We start from the raw sequence: 23,578 nt of genomic DNA on the forward strand, positions 1-23,578 counted from the left end.
TTTTTTTAATTCAAAATGATTTAATTACATTTCTTATGTGATATACTCACCACCGTTAACAGATTTGCCCGTATTAGCTTTACACGCTGTATGCTAAGGGATAGGTAAATGCTAAATAAATGACATTCGTTGGATGTCATTTTAATATCTGTTTGTACTCGAATCGGGCTGTTATTCTTGTTTACCTACTAGCATAAAAGACAGTCTTGTGTAACATAATCCGCGTTACGTAGAGACTGCCACGAACTTTACAAAGACAACATGTTACAAAGTATGGGTGCTTAGTTGCGTGAAGCCCAAGTAACTCAACATGCTTCTATGACAGATTAAAATTAATTCTCGAGGAAATTGCACAAGAAAAGTCTTTAAAAAAATCTAAAAACTACTACTTATGGTCATTCATAGCAAGTAAGTATAAAATGATGCATACATTCAGTTTCAACAGAATAAGATAAATTTCTATATTAAAATTCAACGGCATAATAAATACTAAAAAATAATATTTTTTAAGAAAAAATGTGTGTGCACAGGAAAACGGAACTTTGTCGATTGCTATAAAGCCGCTTTGTCAGTTCATTCATATAAAAATATATAAGTCACAGATCAATACAACAAGATGGCCCTTACAGGGCGACTCGCGGTCACCAAGCATACGACAAATCAGGTTTATAAAAGTTTGAACGCGTGCGACACCGATCAGTAGCGCCCAAGTATACGACCCGCTAACAGTGTCCGTGTCCGCTCGGGAAAAAATCTTAAATAATCAATTTTGGTTGCAAACAATGGTCTCTTACAGCATAAAGTGGTGTGGCAAGTCTTCTAACACTTCTACATGTAAAAAAGATGGAACAACATTCCACAGTTAAGTCAAATTAATTATTTTGTTGAATATTGTTTATTGTCCGCGGAGTTCATTTATACTGGTCAATATGGTTGTGCTGAGCGGCGCCGAGGCGCGTCCATCCCTCTTTACCGAGTTAAAAATGTGATATGCTATCCCTTTCACGTAAACGACTAGGCATGGGGCCATGTTAGTTTATGTCTGTTGCGGGAACTTCGTACTGCCGTTCGTACCATGTGGTACCATTTTATGAAATATAAAAGAAAGCAGATTTGTAATAGTGAATAATTATCTAGAATCTGTAGAGTCTGTAGTGGTATTTAGTTCATTGATTAGTTTAGAATATTTAGTTGGTTATTTAAATTAGTAAACGTAAGTAAAAATGCACAGTTTAGTTATTAGTTACTAGAATGATTTTTATTGAGATGCTATCACAATTATCATCCTCCTTGCGTTATCCCGGCATCGGCATTCGCCACGGCTCATGGGAGCCTGGGGTCCGCTTTGGAAACTACTACCAAGATTTGGCGTAGGCACTAGTTTTATGAAAGCGACTGCCATCTGACCTTCCAACCCGAAGGGTAACTAGGCCTTATTATAATTTAATTATAATATTATAATTTGTTGCAAAACAAATTCACCACAGTACTGGTACCGGTACCATTGTCTATAATAGACATGTCCCATTCCCATCCCTACTGCTAATCATAAAGGCGCGCCATTATTTGAAACGACCAATGGCAGCACCGTGCGCGCCCGCCTCACCCCGCAAGGATTGGTGATTTGCGTCTCGAACAATATCGCTTGCATTTGGCTTCTAGTGGGGTGTTCTGTGATATAAGTAAATCTCGCTTTAATGGTAATCGACAAAGTGGGACGTTTTACTACACATACTCTTGTGAGTATGTTTCTATATTTGTATGTAGAAATATATTTTTCTTAAGAAAGTTGTATCTTTCTTTGAAAAAAAAAGGAAGAAAATGTTCAGTCATAATTTTTCGTGACGGACCACTCAACTGGACACATTTAATATTTCCTGTATGTTTGACTGGCAGTGAATGCAAAGTTTCATGTGTAATAAACAAATATGTAGATTTCATTTATTTTCCCCTCACCAGCTCGGAAACACGTGTTTTGTCCTTTAATACCAGCGGGTAAAAACGCATTTTATCCACTAGTGGGTAAAGTAATTTGACCTTGAATAAAGTCAAATTAACTGCTTTGAAATTGATAAAAGTAGGTGAATCTAGCAATAAAGATGATTTACCACCTGTAGAACTACTGGAAGCAGTGATAAACGCATTTTTTGCGTTGTAGTTTCCTCGCTATAGTGAGGGGAAAAGTTTTGTGTTACACTCGGGTGCAAATGTATTTTACTTCTCGTGTGTTAAAAAACTCGCAAGTTCAGGATTCTATTCTCGAACCACTCGCTTCGCTCGTGGTTCAACTATAGAATCCTTTCACTTTCTCGTTTTTCAATTCCACACTCGGCGTTAAAATACAACTTTGCCCCCTTGTATAACAAATAACTATTATCCTTTACATTAAATGCATAATATGATTTTACTGCACTACACTTGAACTGTAATAGTTATTTGTTATACAAGGGGGCAAAGTAGTATTTTAACGCCGAGTGTGGAATTGAAAAACGAGCAAGTGAAAGGATTCTACATATATAGTTGAACCACGAGTGAAGCGAGTGGTTCGAGAATAGAATCCTGAACTTGCGAGTTTTTTAACACACGAGAAGTAAAATACATTTGCACCCGAGTGTAACACAAAACTTTTTCCCTCACTATAGCGAGGACACTACAACGCAAAAAATGCGTTTATCGCTGCTTCCAGTAGTTCAGTTAATTTGACTTTATTCAAGGTCCCACTAGTGGATAAAATGCGTTTTTACCCACTGGTATTAAAGAACAAAACGCGTGTTTCCGAGCTAGTGAGGGGAAAACAAATATGTAGATTTCATTTATTTATCCTTTACATTAAATGCATAATATGATTTTACTGCACTACACTTGAACCAATGCGCTGTAAAATTAATTAAAAGTGAATTTTGCGGTTCTGGATCCGGCTTCGGATCTGGGTTCGGCTCCAAGTCTAAGCCAGCTTTTTAAGAAGGAAAGTATGAGTAGGTATGGATGCTTACATGGTTGCGTTGAGGCAGGTTCCGTCACGACCGTGGCCGGCCTTGTGGTTGTCACCACCGTGGTGCTCGTGGTTGTCGTGGCCAGAGCTGCAAAAATACAGATACACACCCATAGACATGCATTTTATTCTACAGACCCTAGAAAAAAAAATGTTAAAGTATTTTATAGACTTTTTTCTACTCCCGTGCTGTTATTCGTCATTTAAAGTGTCGTGCATAGATTTTTAAAACCCTACATAAAAGATGGCAGCCCCCAGCCGGCTTTCCGCGCACCCACGCATTACGTTATAGCCTTTAACGCATTGTTAGGAAGCCTTTAATGCTTTTAGCGTGGGTGCATGGGGAGCCCGCCGGGGGCTGGCTGTTAAAAAGTACTGTTCTAAGTAAAGTACATACATGGTTAAAAAAAAAGGTATTGTATGCAACGGTGTTTAACTGAGTCAACAAAATACTACGTGGCGTCTTAACTTATTAACAATTTTCGGCTTCGCCTTAAATTGTTTCCCACGTCACTCTCCTTTTTTGATCTCCTTTAAAAGCCGGTTGCATAAAATACTATTCTCGCGCGGATTAAACAAAACCTTAAAAAAATGTACTCCTAAATCTCTCTCAAGAAGCACGATAGGTGGAAACTGCATGGAAACCCGATACTTTTTGGGTTTATCAATATCACAAACAAAACAGACTTATAATATATTATAAGAATAAGAAGAATAAGAATAGTTTATTATTAAAAGATATATATATATTATATATTAGTTTATTATTTATTTATTATTATATACCCATACAGGTTTAGCTCATTGAATATTCCATGCACTCCACATTGCTCAATCGCGGAACCGTTCTAAAGCTTGTTGCTTACAATAAAAATACTTAAGTAAATAAGTATTTTTAAAATGTTCTCGATTAGTATACATGTTATTGAGATTATTTGCTAAATTTTTTTTATGAAATAGATAGCAAACGAGCCGCCTGATGGGAAGCAGTCATCACCGCCCATAGACATAAGCAACATTGTGTCACTTATTATGCGTTGCCGACCATTGAGAACACCTGCTTCTTGTTATAGCCCAAGGGGAACCACCTCAGAAGGTAGCTCATCTCATTCTACAACTAACATTGTTCTGGGCAAAAACGAGCGAGAGGCCCGTTTGTTGTTGTTTGTGTACATTTAGGTATTCTAGGTAAATTTTTGGTCTATTGACTGAACCTATGAACATATACAAGTCTCATGGCCACGTCATGAAATGATTATATGAATGGTTCAAAAATGGCATCAAAGGGATTCACCGACATGGTTATAAACTTGAGTGATAGCCAAACAAGCATTGTTATCTCGGCTTAATTACTTTAATACCACTCTTAATGAACAGTGAAATTTGAACAAGAACACTTTATTGCTGTAATTAGGTAAAGGCGACCAACCGGTCTAGGCGAAGCGACAATCGTTGACGGAACGTGGCCATTATAAGGCAGTCTGTCTCTGTCGCACCACAGAAGAGTAATCAGAGAGCTAGTTACGAAACGCTTACAAAGTGTAAGTGATTGTGACGTTGGCTAGGTGCTCAGATAATTAGTTTGCCGCAATAGATTGCCGTATTAAGAATGAGTCACGCTACACCGAATTGATCCTGAGCCGCTTTTGTATAATTTAACTTGAAGAGGAATTAGTAACATTAGTTGTTTGAGAAAATAATTATTGTACACAAGTTGAATTTAATAAAGGAAAAACCCAGTGGTTAGTCTTCGTGAGCTCATATGTCTTATAGGCTTGTCCTAATTTTAATTTTCTTTGGCCAAAAAAGATACCTTTGAGAATGACAAGTCCGATCTATGTCGAATTCGCATCGAATTCATATAATATTATTCTTTAGTAATTCAAATTCGTATACGCCCACTACTCCCGCAAATAACGGAGACGCTATGTCAAACGAGATAGTCCGTGACAAGGAATACATTATATCAGTCTATTACATACAGTCTAGCCATTTCTAGACCACGACTTCGGCTTTTTTAGGTCATCCATCATACAAAATGTAGGGAACCTCTTAAAAGTAGTGCCCAAAACAAGAGATTTTATTTTGACAACTTTTATTGTGCATTTCGGCGTATTTGTGTTTCGGTTTCGGTGTTGAGTTTTGTAAGCTAATCGAGCAATCTATAGCTATTGTCCAGTCTGCAATTCTTTGAACGGGTAGCGTTCAAAGGGTTAGTATTCAGAACTGTAGTCAAAGACTCATTCGAGGAAACATAATTAATCATCATCATCATCATCATATCAGCCGAAAGACGTCCACTGCTGGGCATAGGCCTCCCCCAAAGAAAGGCACAATGACCTGTCCTGCGCCACCCGCATCCAGCGGACTCCTGCGACCTTCACCAGGTCATCAGTCCACCTTGTTAGGGGCCTACCCACGGTTCGCCTTCCGGTACGCGGTCGCCACTCGAGAACCTTTCCGCCCCAACGGCCATCGGTTCTACGTGCAATGTGCCCCGCCCACTGCCACTTAAGTTTAGCGATTCGGAGGGCTATATCGGTTACTTTGGTTGTGTTGCGGATGGTCTCATTTCTGATACGATCTCGCAAAGAGACTCCTAGCATAGCCCTCTCCATTGCCCTTTACATAATTAATAACATAATTAATGCTCGAATGTAATTCTTAGAAAATATGAATATTTACTTACGTTTTTGAACAATGCTAATGCAAATAGCACCACTGGTTAAGGCGTGTTCAGTTGTACGAAAAAAAAAACAATACCTGACTATTTTATATCATATCCATAATAATTATTACACTTGTGTTTAGATATTTTTAATCGTGTAACTGTGTGGATGTGAATGCGACTGTACACAGCGGCACGTGACGGTGTAAAGGGACGATTTAAAACAAGGTTGACTAATTTAATGAAATTCATTAAGTGTGCCTGTTCTGTTTACCAGGCAAGACTAAGGAAGTACATCCATTTTCAGAGCAGGTGTTTCTGACTATTTAATAAAGTGTGAAGTTTTTGTTTAATATACGTTTAATTTCAACTAAAAATTTATAACTTTTATGCTAAAGAATAATCTCATCGCTCTGTAAATATTTTATTTACATTACGAACAGACATCCTCCTTGCGCTATCCCGGCATTTTCCACGGCTCATGGGAGCCTGGGGTCCGCTTTGACAACTAATCCCGAGATTTTTTTATATCAAATGACATTTCGCATATGAGTTCCGAAAAACACATTGGTACGAGCCGGGGTTCCATATACGATGTAAATATTATGCCCTGTGTGCTAGTATCCAAATTGTATAGTATACATATAAATCGTAATTTATTTCATCCATCGTTTATCTCATCAACAAATAATCAATAAACGTTATTGTAATGACATAATTTTCTGAAGGCCCATTAAAATATGTTTTGTACAAAACAAGCGGGTCACTTCGTATCGAAAATTACATTTCCAACTATTAGTCGTATACCATTCAGGACATTATTATATATATATTTTCTTAAAGTGTGTCACATTTTATCCATTGCTTATATATAAAAAAAAAGTTTTTTAATAAAAACCCTGTCAAAGCCTGAAAAAAAAATTCATGTTAATAAGTTGACGTCTATATTATTATAAAATGATATCAAGTCATCATTTTTAATTTGGGTCACTTTCATCCATGGGTTTTCAATATTTGGCAGAATAAAACGCAACGCAATAGAGTAGTATTTTAAATTTTTGCGCTGTGTGGCGCGCAACCGATAGCCAATCAGGTTGGCGCATGCCGCTGGCGCGACGCCGCGCTGTGACACGAGGCGTAGGTACCTACTTCTCGTGCGCAGTCATACATAATTTAAGATTGCCAGAGGGTCGGGCTTTGGCGGGATTCTCCCGATTTTTTTGTAAGTCTTCCCAATTAAAACTTATACATAGTAGGTAACCTTAAGAACTTTATTACATTAGTAACGAAAACAGACCAATTATAAATGTCGAAAACACGTAAAGGTCTACTATCTAAAATATGAAAATGAAATGAAAATGAAATATTTATTTTTCAAGTAGGCATATTACAATGCGCATATGAACGTCAAATAAAGCTACCGATAAATAAACGAAGAATAAACGAAGTAAACTAGCTAAACTATCGTAAATTTTTATTATGGTGCATTAGGGTAATTCCGAATGACAAAAATGCTCTGGTAATTCCGAAGAGGGAATCTTGATATGATGGAAATAATGGTGATTTTTATGTGACTTTCGTAATTAGACGACTTTCGGAATTACCCTAATGCACTATTATTTTACATTTCCCTACGAAATCCTCGAAACTCCAGAACCTTTTGTCCCGATATTGAAGTACCTAATTCGATCCGGCGCTCCTATTCATACACCGTGATTATATTATTGTAACTATTGATTTCAGTTTTTAGTTCCACAATACAGGGTGTAATTTTTATGACGGGAAATATTTATGGATGCAAATGGATACAAAACCAAAAAACAATAAATTGTAACTTGAATATTATTTCCTATATTTTCCTTAATTTTCATTTATAATGAACACGAAGCGCACGGCGGCATAATATATCTGTACACCTTATAAAACAAAGTCCCCCGCCGCGTGTGTCTCTGTGCGCGCGCGTGTGTGCAAACACAGGTGGTGAGACTGCGGTAGCCATTATTGTAATTATTCTCATTACATGGCATTAGTATTCTTTTTACAGATTTTCGACATTACCTCAATTGGTTTCGAATTTAACCCTACCTTAGAAAAATGGTAATCAAAATACTATGTATTTTTTTTACTTACATTTATCTATCCATACTAATATTATAAATGCGAAAGTATGTCTGTTTGTTTCTCCGTCTTTCACGGAAAAACGGAGCGACGAATTGACGTGATTTTTTAAAGTGGAGATAGTTGAAAGGATGGAGAGTGACATAGGCTACTTTTTGTCTCTTTCTAACGCGAGCGACGCCGCGTGCAAAAGCTAGTGTAATATAAAGCTGCAACACGACTGACATTTTTCAAAAAACAGCCAGAAGGAGGTTCCGCCGGTGGCAGTGTTTGGTGTGGCCGTATAGAGGTTTGTCCTGCAACCCTGTAAAAATCCGACCGTCGGTCTACCTGTTCCAGGTAAAAAAATGTTGGACGGCCTGACCAAACGGCGGGAAATAGCCAAGGGGTGTTCGACCAAATGTCATAGAGGACCCTGGGTTGTTTTTGACGCTGCCATTTTTTTTTTCAAAATGACCGTCTTTTTTAGACGATTTTTCAAGTTTGTCGTAGAGCACTCTAATTTTGGTCGTAGAATCTCCAAGCAGCCTTGATTAGAATGAAATAAAAAAAAATTGAAAAATGCGACAAATGTGAGAAAACTGGCTACTTTTGTTTTGTATGGCAACTTTTAAATCGTAAGAGATAGCCGGGGGTGCTCGACCAAATGTCATACAGATCTCGGAGTAGAAAAAAGTTGTATATAAAAAAATTCAAAATGGCCGACTTTTTTTAAAATTTCAAAATGGTCCTAGCGCGCTGAGATTTGGCACACGAGTGGACGGCCGACGGATTAGTATTCAAAAAGAATATTATTGAAAAATTTCAAATGGCGGCCTTTGTGGGCAAATTGAAATTTGTATGGAAGATTTTTTTTAATAACCATATCTCCGTAACGGTAGGAAAAAGGTCAAAAAAGCTTGAACTACACAATTTCAAAATGACCGACTTTGATTTTGGGAAATTTGACTTTGTCCCCTCTCGCCGCCGTTTTTGACTTTTCCAAAAAAAAAATTCTCATTCCTATTTTTGGCCCCCGTTTTTACCACGTGCCAAATTTTACCGCGCTCGGACCGAAGATAAAAAAAAATAATTCAAAGTCGGCCATTTTGAAATTTTGTATTCGATGGACCTAAGATAACTGTACAACATTAGTTCAAGCACTTTAACCTTTTTCCTACCGTTACGGAGCTATGGCGATTAAAAAAAAACCTCCATACAAATTTCAATTGGCGTTCAAAGGCAGCCATTTTGAATTTTTAGAAATTTTCTTTTTGTATACTAATCTTGAGGCGGCTATCCACCCGTGTTGCGACGTACAGACTTGCAATTTTGAGTTTTAAGTATGTTATTATAGCTTACTAGACGACGAAAATTTCTGCGTTCCGGTCTTATCCAGAGGTTCTCAAATAGGGGCCTGAAAATGCGGCGAAATGGTTCCAGTAAAGGATGGTACGGCAGTGTTGGCTTCGTGCTCGACTTGGCGGGGGTACTGCCGTGCCCCCAGATTAAATTATAAGATAGTTAAGTTTAATGAAAATGTTTATCTATTTGTATTCTTTTGCAGCAGCGTCTCAGCGAATCACAATGAGTTGTCTTGCCTTCGGCCGACCAATCGTATTAGTCTCTCGTATCTAAGTACTATTTAACGAGAGCTGTGATAGGCCTGTTTAAAATTATGGATATATATTAAAATCATAGTTCAAAACGATGGTTTTTGCCATACCTTTAACAGGCTTTAACACTGGCGTGTTTATTTTTGATAGGGGATGATTTTATTATTTCATAGTATAATTCCTCAATAAGGAAATGATGTATCTATTATTTTCGAGATACCTACAGTATCAACCATTTCAAAAGCTTTAACTGTTGTTTTGTGAAAACTTTTTATATAGTACTTTGGAGACTAGTTTCGAAGTCGTGACAGTTTTCAGACGTCCGTGACTGGCATCGCCTCGGCCATTTTGTACAACCGCGTTAAGAGCAAACGTCACCCAGCGTAAAAATCAACAAAACAAATCATGCAGTGATATCATAAAGAGATACCCAAAAACGCTGGCTACGCTAACAGGACTCAGGGTTCAGCATGAGCTAAAGCTTAGGTACTACTTTCCCAAGCGCTTATCATGATGAGTCGTACCAAAACAGCGTGTCTTTATATAATCTCTATATTGTACCAAACCTGAGTTCTACTAGGTACAGCCGAGCCAGTGTCAGCTCAGTGTCAGCTCTATCTTGGATACTGCTCACCCACGAACTCACCGTGACGATTTCTTTAATTACGATGATAATTTGTTTGTTATTTTTCGAAATACATTAACTTTAATGACAATTGGCGTTCATTAATTTTTAATGGTTAATGACAATTAACCTTTTGACTGTGTAATTTTTGTTAATTACCGTTCGGCCAATACTCCTAGGCATTTCTTGCAGCCAATCAATAAATAATATCCTAAAACATCTGGACGACCGAGCTTCGCTCGGTTCTATTTTATTATATCACGTCTTTAGAAAAAAAAAACTTATAAATACAAGAACAAAAAAAAAACAAAACAAAAAATTAAAACTTAATTTCTGGCCGGGATTCGAAACCCTGACACCTGCAATCTGTCTGCGAACATTAGACCGACCTCGTACGACTAAGCTAAGCGCAGCCGATGTGCGCGGGGCGAAATTAACGACCATATTTAACGTTTACTAACGCGAAAGAAAAACTCATTAAAACTCCATAATTCGCCGTTTTCCGGGACCTAAGGCTACGCTAGATCGATTTTCCAACCCCGAGAACCCCTACATAACAAATTTCAGCGAAGCTAATCTTCGGGTGGCCGTCCACCCGTGTGACAAATCTCAGCGCGCTAGGACTATTTTGAAATTTTTCAAAAAAAAAAGTCAGCCATATTGATTTTTTTAATGAAACTTTTTTCTACTTAAAACCCTGTATGACATTTGGTCGAGCAGCCCCGGCTATCTCTTACCGTTTAAAAGTTGCCATACAAAACAAAAGTGGCCAGTTTTCTCACATTTGTAGTATTTTTCAATTTTTTTTATTTCATTCCAATCAAGGCCTCTTGGAGATTCTACAACAAAAATTTGAGCACTCTACGACAAACTTGAAAAATCTTCAAAAAAAAAGTCGGCCATTTTGAAAAAAAAAAATGGCGGCGTCAAAAACTGCCCAGGGTCCTCTATGACATTTTGGTCGAGCACCCCCGGCTATCTCCTGCCGTTTGGCCAGACCGTTCAACATTTTTTTACCCGGAACCGGTAGACCGACGGTCGGATTTTTCCGGGGTCGCAAGATCAACCTCTATACTACCACAGCCACACCAAATAGCTGCCACCTGCAAAATCTCCTGGCTATTTTTGGAAAAATGTCAGTCGGGTTGCAGCTTTATATTATATAGAAAAATAGAATAGAATATAGAGTTGATAAATAAATGAATATACAAGAATTGCTCATTTAAAAGTATATGATATTCTTAAAGAAAATATATAAGTTATATTTAACCAAATTAACATGCAAAGAACTAAGTTATTTTATTTCATCTTTGTTTAAACGACAGGTAGGATAGGATAAGATTGGCTTAATAGTAATTTGAGGAAAGATTTCGTGTAGGGTTCCGTAGTTTTTCGTATTTTTCTCAAAAACTACTGAACCTATCAAGTTCAAAACAATTTTCCTAGTAAGTCTTTATAAAAATTTTTTTTCATATTTTTTAAACATATGGTTCAAAAGTTAGAGGGGGGGGACGCACTTTTTTTCCTTTAGGAGCGATTATTTCCGAAAATATTAATATTATCAAAAAACGATCTTAGTAAACCCTTATTCATTTTTAAATACCTATCCAACAATATATCACACGTTGGGGTTGGAATGAAAAAAAATATCAGCCCCCACTTTACATGTAGGGGGGGGGGTACCCTAACAAAACATTTTTTTCCATTTTTTATTTTTGCACTTTGTTGGCGTGATTGATATACATATTGGTACCAAATTTCAGCTTCCTAGCGCTTACGGTTACTGAGATTATCCGCGGACGGACGGACGGACGGACGGACAGACAGATAGACATGGCGAAACTATAAGGGTTCCTAGTTGACTACGGAACCCTAAAAACACTACGTGACGTCACGCGAGGCAAGTCCATTGGGCGTTTAGTGTTTTGTATTCGATATCAGTTATATGACTTCACCACGTTAAATATTGCCGGTTATAAAAAGTATATCCTGTATTTTGCTTTATAATCCTGTATTTTCTACATATAAATTCCTCACCATTTTACGATATAATATGATCTCGTACCAACGTCGATCCCCACATGTACTTCAAAATAAAATATGAATAATCGGCGGCGCGTGTGTTAGCTCATTGAATTATATATATTTTATGTATGTGGATTCATATTGAAAGATAAGCGCTCAGCTACCTGCATAGTGAGTGACACGCTTAAATATAAGTCTAAAGTACTTAGATGATAAATCGCATTATTTTATTTGGCAGTAGTAGTAGTAGATTCCACGATGTATACTAAATTTATTATTTATAAATTAAATTATTTACTGACGCATGTAGAAAATAGGTATATTAAGTTAAAATTGTTACTCTACTAGTCTTATCAAATACAACCCTTTCAGGCTTAGCATTGAATAGCGTGATGCGCACAGTTGAAATAAATTTTGGCGTTTTGTACACAACGTGCGGTTTGTCGAATGTCGAGAGAGGTCATTGCCCTTCACCGCTGCCGCGCCACGGCCGCGCGGTCGGTATCATAATACCTACACTACCCGCGTCACTGCGCTCGCTTGACTTAATCGAACGCAAATATTAATACCGTATTATTTTTCGAAGCATTCTATTAAACTTACCCAAATTCACGTATCTTATTTATCTTGTCTTTTTAGTTAATAAGATAAGAACTCTAGTAACTTTAATATTTTTTTGGAATGGTAAAAACCTATTTTTGCTAAATTATCGCAAATTTTATAAAGCACTGGAGTAGGAAAACACAATTTCAGTTTATTGATATATTTAAAGGAGGCAATGCGACGTTTCTTATTTTTTTAACATGAATATTTTTTTGTGTCTGTTTCGCTAGGTATGACAAATTGTCATATAGCACTCGAGTAAATTGACCCAAACTACGTATACACGCTAAAAATATCATTCTAAATGCAATACAGTTACATTTTTTCTCTCGAATATTTTTTTACCACATTAGGTCAAATTAAAAATTATAACCACAAATTACCAAATTACTAAAAAAGCACCCTAGGAATGTGACCCAAAACGAAATGTTAAATTTATATGTTATCAATGTATTTATAAACGAAAACAAAATCGACTTTAATATTTTGACACCCCAAGCAATTAAAATGTCTAAAATTAATTTTAAACGTCATTCCCATCAGCAAATTTTAGTTTAGCTAATGACGGCACAATGCACTCATGCGATTTGCATGTTTGATGGCCATTCATGCAGATAGCTAAAACTTTGCCTCATTATTTAGGCATCTGATATGTATTCAAATTGATGTTTACCCATATTTAAGCCTGTTCATTGTTCACTGGCTCCATTAATAGTGCTTTAGTCATCTGAATTAGTTTAGTTTACTATTATTCTACGCTAAATTATTTATATAAGATAATATCTATATTATAGATATTTAATGTTGGGTACTTGGAACCTGAGGAAAAATCTACGAAACAAATTATTGCATATTGATACCTACTTCTAAAATTTTAAAAAGGATTTAATTTTTCTGTACAAGTATTCCCTCTTTGAACAGACCTGCGAGTAAGGTGCATCGCAGAAAGAGATTTCTAGCTAAAATAAGAGTTCGCTTTAAATATGATATTCACAAAATGCCACGATGGTAAGCGTATTCTGCGGTTTTTTTCTAGATTTGTCTTGGACGTCAAAGACATCGATCGCAATCTCTCTTCAGCTACGTTAGTCGTACAGTCGTACCCGTTACCCAATGTCTCATAATGTGAATGGTGCAGCGTGCGTAGCCGAATGGCACAAACGCTCACGAAACGCTCACGAAACGAAACGCTCGTAGATATCTATCTCTATCGCTCTTGCGTATTGGCGCGACAGAGCCAGACTAACTTTCGTGGCGTTTCGTTTTCGTTTCACGTCGTAGAAATGCCATTCGGCTACGGGGCCAGGTACTTTAGAGAGCACTTCGAATAAATAACTATGGATATTTTTAAGTTCGTTCTAATTATATCAACGAGCACATTCTCCTCGACGCACCATCAGACAATCACACGTTTTTTTTTTCTGTTCTCAATCTTTGTTTGTTAAAAACCGTACTTACTGTACAGTGTGATGTCGTCCCGTGCCGTACCCAGCACGTTTTCAGCGACGCACTGGTACGCACCAATATCATCTCGTGACACATCGTCGATCTTCAACACGGCTGTGTGCTTGTAACTGTTGGATTTTATCAGCGTCTGATACTTGGAACCTTAGAAAAAAAAATGAAAATTAGGTACTTCATCTTCAAATTCATTCGCCATAGGTGTGTATGCTTGTGTGTGCACATGTGCTTATTAGATGGCAAATCTTAAATAAATACGAGCAGTACCTACAAGTTGTTTTGAAATTGGAATTCAGTGCGTTAAAATGCTAAGGCGAAAACAGCCAAACACTCGACATGGGCCCATTATTCAGACGGCACGCGAACTAACACATGTTAGTTCAGTTACATGGCTGACTGTTGAGGTTACATAAATTGAACAGACCAACAAAATATCGCAATGTAATGAACTCCCTTGCGAATTCTCACACCGAGTAAAACTAAATAGGTACGCAATTTTCACAAAATCATTACGAAGAAAATGTTAATAAATATTTATTATTTAACATTTGCACGTAAAAGTAAAAGTAATTTACCATATAATATAAAGTTACACGTGTAGAAAGCCCTTGTACCTACCGTTTTGTATCCTGTTGATGTTGATGTGAGTCCAGTAGACATTCGGGGTCGGATACGCCTCTATTTGGCACTTTAGCAACACTGTTTGTCCCAAATATCCACCTATCATCTTCTGTGATACTACTGCAGATGGTTTACCTGAGAATAAATAAAAATAAGGGAAATTCTTTTTCGATATCACTGTTCATCTCGGGAAGAAATGAAACGTTCCATCAAAATCTATCAAAGGAAGTTTTTGAAGTTTAGACATCCATACGATTTCATCTATCTAACTATAAATAAGTTGGTACACCTAAGTCGCGGCTGTTCGCGAGTAAAATAACGAGTTTGTTGCTTTTCTTAGAAATGCAACGAGGCACTCTTCTAGAAAGCGTTGTTGGACTACCTGATGCAAGTGAATATATAACGACAAGTCTGTTTGGAAAATATACTGTTTTCTGGAGGCATGCCCCGGAATGATAAATAGATCGGTACAACTTTTCACTGTCGATTTTTCTTCGCAATAGATACTTAGTTTGTTTTGTTAAAGGGGGAAATGCTATTGCAGTGGTTTGCAACTTTGTGTGGTAATGTTGTCCTAAAATCATTAAAGAATTGACCTGACATATGTGGCTTTTGATTTTTTTTTGTGGAATTTCTGATAAAATGGTTTGATTTGTTCTTGAAAGTTAAGGACGCATCTGTACAAACTTCTAATCCCAGAACGTGACAGGAAAATATATGTAAACAGGTGTATTTCGGTACTTCGAGGTAATCCTTATCTTTCTTTGTAGAGTATGTTGCTAATAAGGTCACAAAATGAGAACAATCCGTTTTCAAGGAAATACCAAATGAATACGTACACGTTTCTGTGAATTTTACCTAAAATTACTAAGCTATTTGAGTAGGAGGAATAATTACCTAACAGTAGCTGCAAATACAGATCTTATTCCTATTTACTTATTCCTATGTAAGTAATTCACTACAACGTCAGATGTTTTAAAAATAGGTAACCTACTATTGACAATCGGGTGTGATCTGTAACATGAACAATTTGAGCGAAAACACCCTGCGAAGTATAATAAATATTTAAAAAATACAACTGTGTTGTTTTAGAAATTATACTTTTATTTTAATTTTTTCTATTAAACCTCACAGCCGACCAATTTCAGATAGGTACAACAATAGTTATTTGTTTTACAAGGGGGCAAAGTAGTTGTTTAACCGCGGCCAGTATTGATACCCGAGCAAGCGAAAGATTCCAATATTGAACCGCGAGCGTAGCGAGTGGTTCAAAAAGTGGAATCTTGAGCGTCTCAAGGGTTTCAAGGCACGAAGGTTAAACAAACTTTGCCACTGAGTGAAACACAAAATTTTTCACCACACCAACACGAACAAAATACTGACTATAAAACATCAAATTAAATCAAATCCATCAATTTATTCAATATTTTTGATTCAAAATCATCATTTATAGGTTAATTCTACCAACCAGCTTAAGACATGGGTTAGCAAGCAAGTTAAAATTTGTATGAAATTACTTTGCACTCTTGTAAATAAAATGCAATTTTGTGTGGTGTGGTGAAAAAGAGTTTTCTACCTCTCGAACAAATAAATACGTCACTCAAAACGGTTGAACACTTTCCGGGGTGCGGCGGAGTTTGGCACAATGGAGAATTTTATTGTCACCCCACTCGACAACAAGTAGATAGACTTACCTTTACCGGCTGTTTTTATAATAAATATGTACTTTCATTTCCGTTAATATGTGCAATATATTATATACATTTTTTTTTCATTTTCTGCGTTTTGGTCTGACTGACGGCACTGACGCAGAGCCGAAACTACAAAGAATTAAAATTGTGAGGTTTCAAGTCTATCATGCAAAAGAAAAAACCGGCAAGGCGAGACGGCCACCAAGGGTTCTGTACAAATGAAACCTATTTATTTGGTATTTATTTTTATTATTTAACAAAAATGTTGTTAATGTCAGTGTCTGTAGTATGAGACATTATTTTACGGACAATCATATCAGTTTCAGTTTTTCAGAGCTTTAAGGGACTGTAGAACTGAGTGTATGGTATTCACTTCAACTATTTAGACGTCTTAGCGTTCCCGAGATAAAGGGTCTTGACAGACTGACAGACAGCGGACGGGCGGACGATTTGGCAAATTAAGGTACCTGCAAAATCGTTCGCCCTGTTCACCCGTTAATTTAAAAGAAGCCGTCGGAATGTTGTACCTAATTGTAAATATATTGTACGAGTAAGTAATTATATAATAATTCGTTGCTCACGTGCGGAAATAGTTATTTGTTATACAAGGGGGCAAAGTTGTATTTTAACGCCGAGTGTGGAATTGAAAAACGAGCAAGTGAAAGGATTCTATAGTTGAACCACGAGCGAAGCGAGTGGTTCTAGAATAGAATCCTGAACTTGCGAGTTTTTTAACACACGAGAAGTAAAATATATTTGCACCCGTGTGTAACACAAAACTTTTCCCCTCACTATCGCGAGGAAACTACAACGCAAAAAATGCGTTTATCACTGCTTCCAGTAATAGTTATTTGTTATACAAGGGGGCAAAGTTGTATTTTAACGCCGAGTGTGGAATTGAAAAACGAGCAAGTGAAAGGATTCTATAGTTGAACCACGAGCGAAGCGAGTGGTTCGAAAATAGAATCCTGAACTTGCGAGTTTTTTAACACACGAGAAGTAAAATACATTTGCACCCGAGTGTAACACAAAACTTTTCCCCTCACTATGGCGAGGAAACTACATCGCAAAAAATGCGTTTATCACTGCTTCCAGTAGTTCTATAGGTGGTAAATCATCTTTATTACTAGATTCACCTACTTTTATCAATTTTAAAGCAGTTAATTTGACTTTATTCAAGGTCAAATTACTTTACCCACTAGTGGATAAAATGCGTTTTTACCCGCTGGTATTAAAGGACAAAACACGTGTTTCTGAGCTAGTGAGGGGAAAAATAAAATAAATAAAAATAAAATCATTTATTCAGCAAATAGGCCACGGGGGCACTTTTACATGTCATGTCGTTAGTTCCACAGGTGGTAAATCATCTTTATTACTAGATTCACCTACTTTTATCAATTTTAAAGCAGTTAATTTGACTTTATTCAAGGTCAAATTACTTTACCCACTAGTGGATAAAATTCGTTTTTACCCGCTGGTATTAAAGGACAAAACACGTGTTTCCGAGCTAGTGAGGGGAAAAATTATGTACGTACGACACGCCATTAATTTACTTATTTTCGATTGTTATCTTTATTTTAATTGCGTTCGTACCTATTAACAGCTCCCGGGCTGAAATCCCATTACCAGCAATGAAGTATATTAACTAACGAGCAGAGACAATGTTTCGTAATTTCCTCTGAAATTTTAAATCATCGACACTGTAACATTAATATTATAAAACGCGGAACTCTTTTTTGTCTGTGTAGGTACATAATGTATATCAATACATAAAATAAAATAAAAAATATTATAGGACATTCTTACACAGATTGACTGAGTCCCACGGTAAGGTCAAGAAGGCGTGCGGGTTACATGAATAAATTAACAGTAGGCCTAGCACATGATGGCCGCGAGAGTATGTCGCCGCGAGATAGATGACACGTCTTCGTCTAACTGTACTAATGACATAAGGACGGGTAGTCTATCTCGTGGCGACATACTCTCGCGGCCATCATGTGCTAGGCCTACTGGTGTTGTGAAGTTATGTGACGCGCATTACCTTTTCTTCTACTCGTACCTTGCGTTATCTCTGCATACTGTCACGGCTCATTAGAGCCTGGAATCCGCTATGGCAACTAATTCCAGTAAGTATTTGGTGTAAACGCTACTTTTACGAAAGCGACTGATCTGATCTTCCAATAGCACATTCTTTCACAAAAGTGACTGGCAAAATATCAAACTTTACCTACTATAAACTATTACATATGCACATATGTCAAGCTGTGGTATAGTTGGCTCTTAACTATTTGTTTCTAACTACATACATATACATATGTATTACTTATACGTACACAAAACTCGCAGAGGTATCCGCTTGCTGACAGAAGGCGGTACTCCGTTGCTAGCAATGCAGAGTAGGGCGCCGCTCATAGCTCTCTCCACAGCCGTGAGGTTCAACCAGACGCCACTCCATTTGCTCACTGAAACATTCCGACTTAGACAACGTTGCAATTTATGCACATTATCTACGCTAAGAATAGAAGCAGGTCAGTTTGAATCCGCCACTGTAGAACCTTGTCACAGTGAGCGGCATAAGTAACATTTAAGGTTTACCCTTGAATCACCGACAGACACTTGTTCGAATATTATTTCAAAGACAACGTTTCAAATAATTTCATTTCATCGACAGTTCATATCGTAGAACAATCGATACAAGTAAAATCAAACCGTAGACTTTTATTTCGTAGATAAGTTATTCCGAGTATACTTTATATCGTAGTATTTTGTTTCATATTTTTTCATTTCATTTTGTTTTACATTAAATACAATTCATTACGCATAATATTATTTCAATTATGATTTTTTCTAAAATTTCACAATTTGTAAACTGTTTGTTTGGTCACAGTTCTAACCTAACCTAAACCTACTTAAAAAAAGGTTCGTTGTTGTGTAGGGTCGCAGTTGTGACCTAACCTAAACCTACTCTGCAATACGTTTGCTTCTGTGTAAATACAGGTCGAACCTAACCTAAACCTACTCTGTAAACTATTTTTTTTTGTGTGTGGTCACAGTTCTAACCTAACCTAAACCTAATTTAAAAGCCATTCGTTGTTGTGTAAGTTGCAGTTCTAACCTAACCTAAACCTACTCGGTAAGCCGTTTGTTTCTGTGTGATCACAGTTCTAACCTAACCTAAACCTACTCTGAAAGCTGGTCGTTTTTGTGTGTGGTCACGGTTCTAACTTAACCTAAACCTAATTCAAAAGCCATTCGTTGTTGTGTAGGTCGCAGTTTTAACCTAACCTAAACCTACTCGGTAAACCGTTTGTTTCTGTGTGATGTGTGCCAATGGTCACAGTTTAGAGGTAATTATGGACGTATGTGATATGTCACGATAAAATAAACAATTTGAAGATTCCTAGAACAGAAACATCTTTAAATGTGTAGTACGACAAATGAGAAAGTTTTGTAATAATACGTCGAATAAATGAATTGCGATGTTTTGTAGTTCTGCTGTTTGAAGTACTTTGAAACGAATCAGCGATGAAGAAATAGTAGTTGAATAGTATTTACGATAACTAAGAAAAATTCAAATAAATAGTAGTTGAAACGAAATTACTCGAAACAATTTTACTCGAACTAAAGTTTCGATGATTTGTTGTCGATGAAATGATATTCGATGAAAAGTTTGTCGGCGAAACAAGGGTACACCAACATTTAAGCCAAAAGCATGGTTCAATAAAGCGTGGTTCTAAAGTGGCCTAGGATTCAAATTGATTGACCGTACATATTTTAGAATTTTGTATTTGCTTCGAAAGGCAAAACGATGTAATGGACGTGGTAAGCAAAAATCTTCCATAGTATTTTCTCTTTTTCGACTGCATTTCGTGAAGCACCAATACGGATGGATTATGCGACGTTCTTGCCAATGTCACTTTTTCCTATTCGCAATTCTGGACCATCTGAATCCTACGCAATTAGTATTTCACCTCATTCGCTATTGTGGACAGTCATTATTTGTGAACATCGGCGATTCTTCCTGTTCGCAATTCTGCACATTTTTAATTGTACACAATAGTTTTTGACCTCATGCGCTAATGTGTACAGTCATTATTTGTGTACAGTAGCGATTCTTCCTGTTCGCAATTCTGCACAATCTAAGTTTCACACAATAGGTATTTCGCCTCATTCGCTTCTGTACACAGCCATTATTTGTGTACATAATAGTTTCTTCCTATTCGCAATTCTACGTAATCCGAATTCGACGCACTAGGTATTTCACCTCATTCGTTATTGTGCACACTTGCACAGTCATCATTTGTATACAGTATAATTTCTTCCTATTCGCAATTGTACGCAATTCGAATTCCACACAAAAGGTATTTCGCCTCATGCGCTATTGTGCACAGTCATTATTTGTGTACAGTATGGTTTCTTCCTATTCGCAATTCTACGCAATCTGAATTCGACCCATTAGTATTTCACCTCATTCGATTTTATGCACAGTCATTACTTGTGTAAATTAGCGATTCTTCCTGTTCGCAATTCTGCACAATCTCAGCTTCCTCAATCCCCGCAAACACGCACACATAGAAACGCAGTAATCTCCTAACATGGGTTATACGTCGCTGAGGAGTTTCGTTGTGTCTGATCTATTATCAGCAGTTCTACTTCATCAAATGTCACAGTGCGAACTATTATACCATGACAAATACGAACGTTTCCATAAAAATACGAAGGAAAAGCTTTTCGCACTACATCTGTCATTATTTAGTAAACATTGACCTATAGTCAGCAAACGTTCGATTTTATCATTTTTTTTACAAGATATTTATATGGTGACTGGTTAGATTATTTTAATTTTGAAATTGGGTATCAAAATTGAATACAGTGCTTGTGACAACGCCATCTGTAGCATGACACCTAAATATATTTTTTTCTGAGTGCGTCTAACGGTAGTTAATATTAATAATGGTATATGGAGCTTTGCCTATGCTAATGCGCCGTGGAAGGCACTTTCTGCGTTTCTATTTGTGCGTATTTGCGGGGACTGAGGAAGCTGAGATTGTGTAGAATTGCGAACGGGAAGAATCGCAAATTTACACAAGTAATGACTGTGCATAAAATCGAATGAGGTGAAATACTAATAGGTCGAATTCAGATTGCGTAGAAATGCGAATAGGAAGAAACTATACTGTACACAAATAATGACTGTGCACAATAGCGCATGAGGCGAAATACCTATTGTGTGGAATTCGAATTGCGTACAATTGCGAATAGGAAGAAACTATACTGTATACAAATAAAAACTGTGCACAATAACGAATGAGGTGAAATACCTAGTGCGTCGAATTCGGAATACGTAGAATTGCGAATAGGAAGAAACTATTCTGTACACAAATAATGGCTGTGTACAGAAGCGAATGAGGCGAAATACCTATTGTGTGGAACTTAGATTGTGCAGAATCGCGAACAGGAAGAATCGCTACTGTACACAAATAATGACTGTACACATTAGCGCATGAGGTCAAAAACTATTGTGTACAATTAAAAATGTGCATAATTGCGAACAGGAAGAATCGCCACTGTTCACAAGTAATGACTGTCCACAATAGCGAATGAGGTGAAGTACTAATTGCGTAGAATTCAGATTGTCCAGAATTGCGAATAGGAAAAAGTGACATTGGCAAGAACGTCGCATAATCCATACGCGGGATTACAGAAGAGAGAGAGAGAGAGGTTTACTTAACTACTGTAGGCTGTCCTCTTTGCAAGCGGCCCTGATGAGTTAATCGAGAGAACTTTTAAACAATTGAATAACTTCTGCCCTCATTTGCTAAAGTGGACACTTATTACTTTTAAAACGACTTTGTTAAGGAGGTTTATTTTTTGGAAACTTCTATTTTTTACATTAAATAATCTTGACATTCATTTTGACGTAACTAATTAGATTTATACTTAGTTAAATCGTAATTTATCACCATTAGTTACTGTGAATACTTGAAATGTGTTCTGGTTAGGTATAATCAACATACAGTAGGGCAAGAAAAGCTTTAAATGTGAGTGTGTTTAGTAAAACGCCTCACTTTATCGGTTACCATTAAGGCGAGATTGACCTGTATTTTTATATGAATAAACTGACAAAGCTGCTTTATAGCAATCGACAAAGTGGAACGTTTTCCCGTGCACACTCACAAATACGTGTGTTTTCAATACTTTTTGTTAACTACTTACTTAACTAGGTCAAATAGATATTTTACCAATGTAGTGATTTTAATTTAGGTACATTTTTATACGCAGGTAGGTATTTTTAAAGTTGACACTAAAGTATAATTATAGCTTAAAAACCTAAACTTACGTTTGCTGCGGTGTATAAGCAATATACATAAGTATTTATATAATTATTCAGGAAATTGAAGGAGCTGCTTATATGCAAATGCTGTGCAAAGTTCCCGAGAGCTCGCTAAAATATAATACTATAAGTATGTGTACTTATGAAAATCCAGTACTAACGTCAAGTGCTGTGTCGTTTGCACAAGCGGAACGCAGACCTAACCTTACATGTAGTAGAGGACGCAAATGCATATCTTCTAAAAACGCCGATTGTAGTTTGTTTTGGGTAATACTGAAATTTTCAGAGGTGACCGAAGGACCGACGGCAATTTATACCCGAAACAAGTCTCCACCTATGACTAGTTTTGACTAAAAACCGAGTTTGAACGCATTTTACCGTGGAGATACGGACATTGAGTTGAACTTCTGATGAAAACTCATGTACCCTAAATGTAGGTAATAGGCTACTTGACCCTTTTTTTAAATCTATTTTATATTATTTATTACTGTCCAATTAACAAAAAAAAAACTACCAGTTTACTTTTACTTAATTAGGCCTAAACATCATTAGCCATGTTAATCTATAGATGGTCTGCGCATGACGTAAATCGAATTGAGGACAAATTTTTCTGACATTTAAGTTATGAGGCATAAAGTTCATCATGTCGTCAGTGATTGACTCGGCATAAAGTTAAGTTAGGTTCTATGACGTCACTACATATCTGACAGCGTTTTCGGTGGCCAAAGTAAAATAAATAGTACACACATTTTTAATCGAAAATACGTAGCCACCATAGACTTTTAATACCCAAAATCTATAAAAATTGGTTTCTTATGTCAAATACTACAGGAAGCAATCATTTC

At 36.8% G+C, this 23,578-nt stretch overlaps 1 protein-coding gene across 2 annotated transcripts in view; it reads right to left on the reverse strand.

Annotated features, from left to right (window-relative positions):
• The window catches only part of LOC125224863 (protein amalgam-like), a 71,454-nt gene that overhangs the window by 2,506 nt on the left and 45,370 nt on the right, over positions 1-23,578 (reverse strand). For both annotated transcript variants that reach the window (XM_048128359.1, XM_048128360.1), the window contains 4 exons: positions 18,733-18,861; positions 14,706-14,843; positions 14,085-14,234; positions 2,994-3,080 (listed from right to left, as the gene is read on the reverse strand). In XM_048128359.1, coding sequence (XP_047984316.1) covers positions 2,994-3,080; positions 14,085-14,234; positions 14,706-14,843; positions 18,733-18,861 — 504 coding nt within the window. The remainder of the gene's footprint in view (positions 1-2,993; positions 3,081-14,084; positions 14,235-14,705; positions 14,844-18,732; positions 18,862-23,578) is intronic.

Source organism: Leguminivora glycinivorella, chromosome 3, assembly GCF_023078275.1.
Source record: "Leguminivora glycinivorella isolate SPB_JAAS2020 chromosome 3, LegGlyc_1.1, whole genome shotgun sequence".
NCBI classification, from domain to species: domain Eukaryota; kingdom Metazoa; phylum Arthropoda; class Insecta; order Lepidoptera; family Tortricidae; genus Leguminivora; species Leguminivora glycinivorella.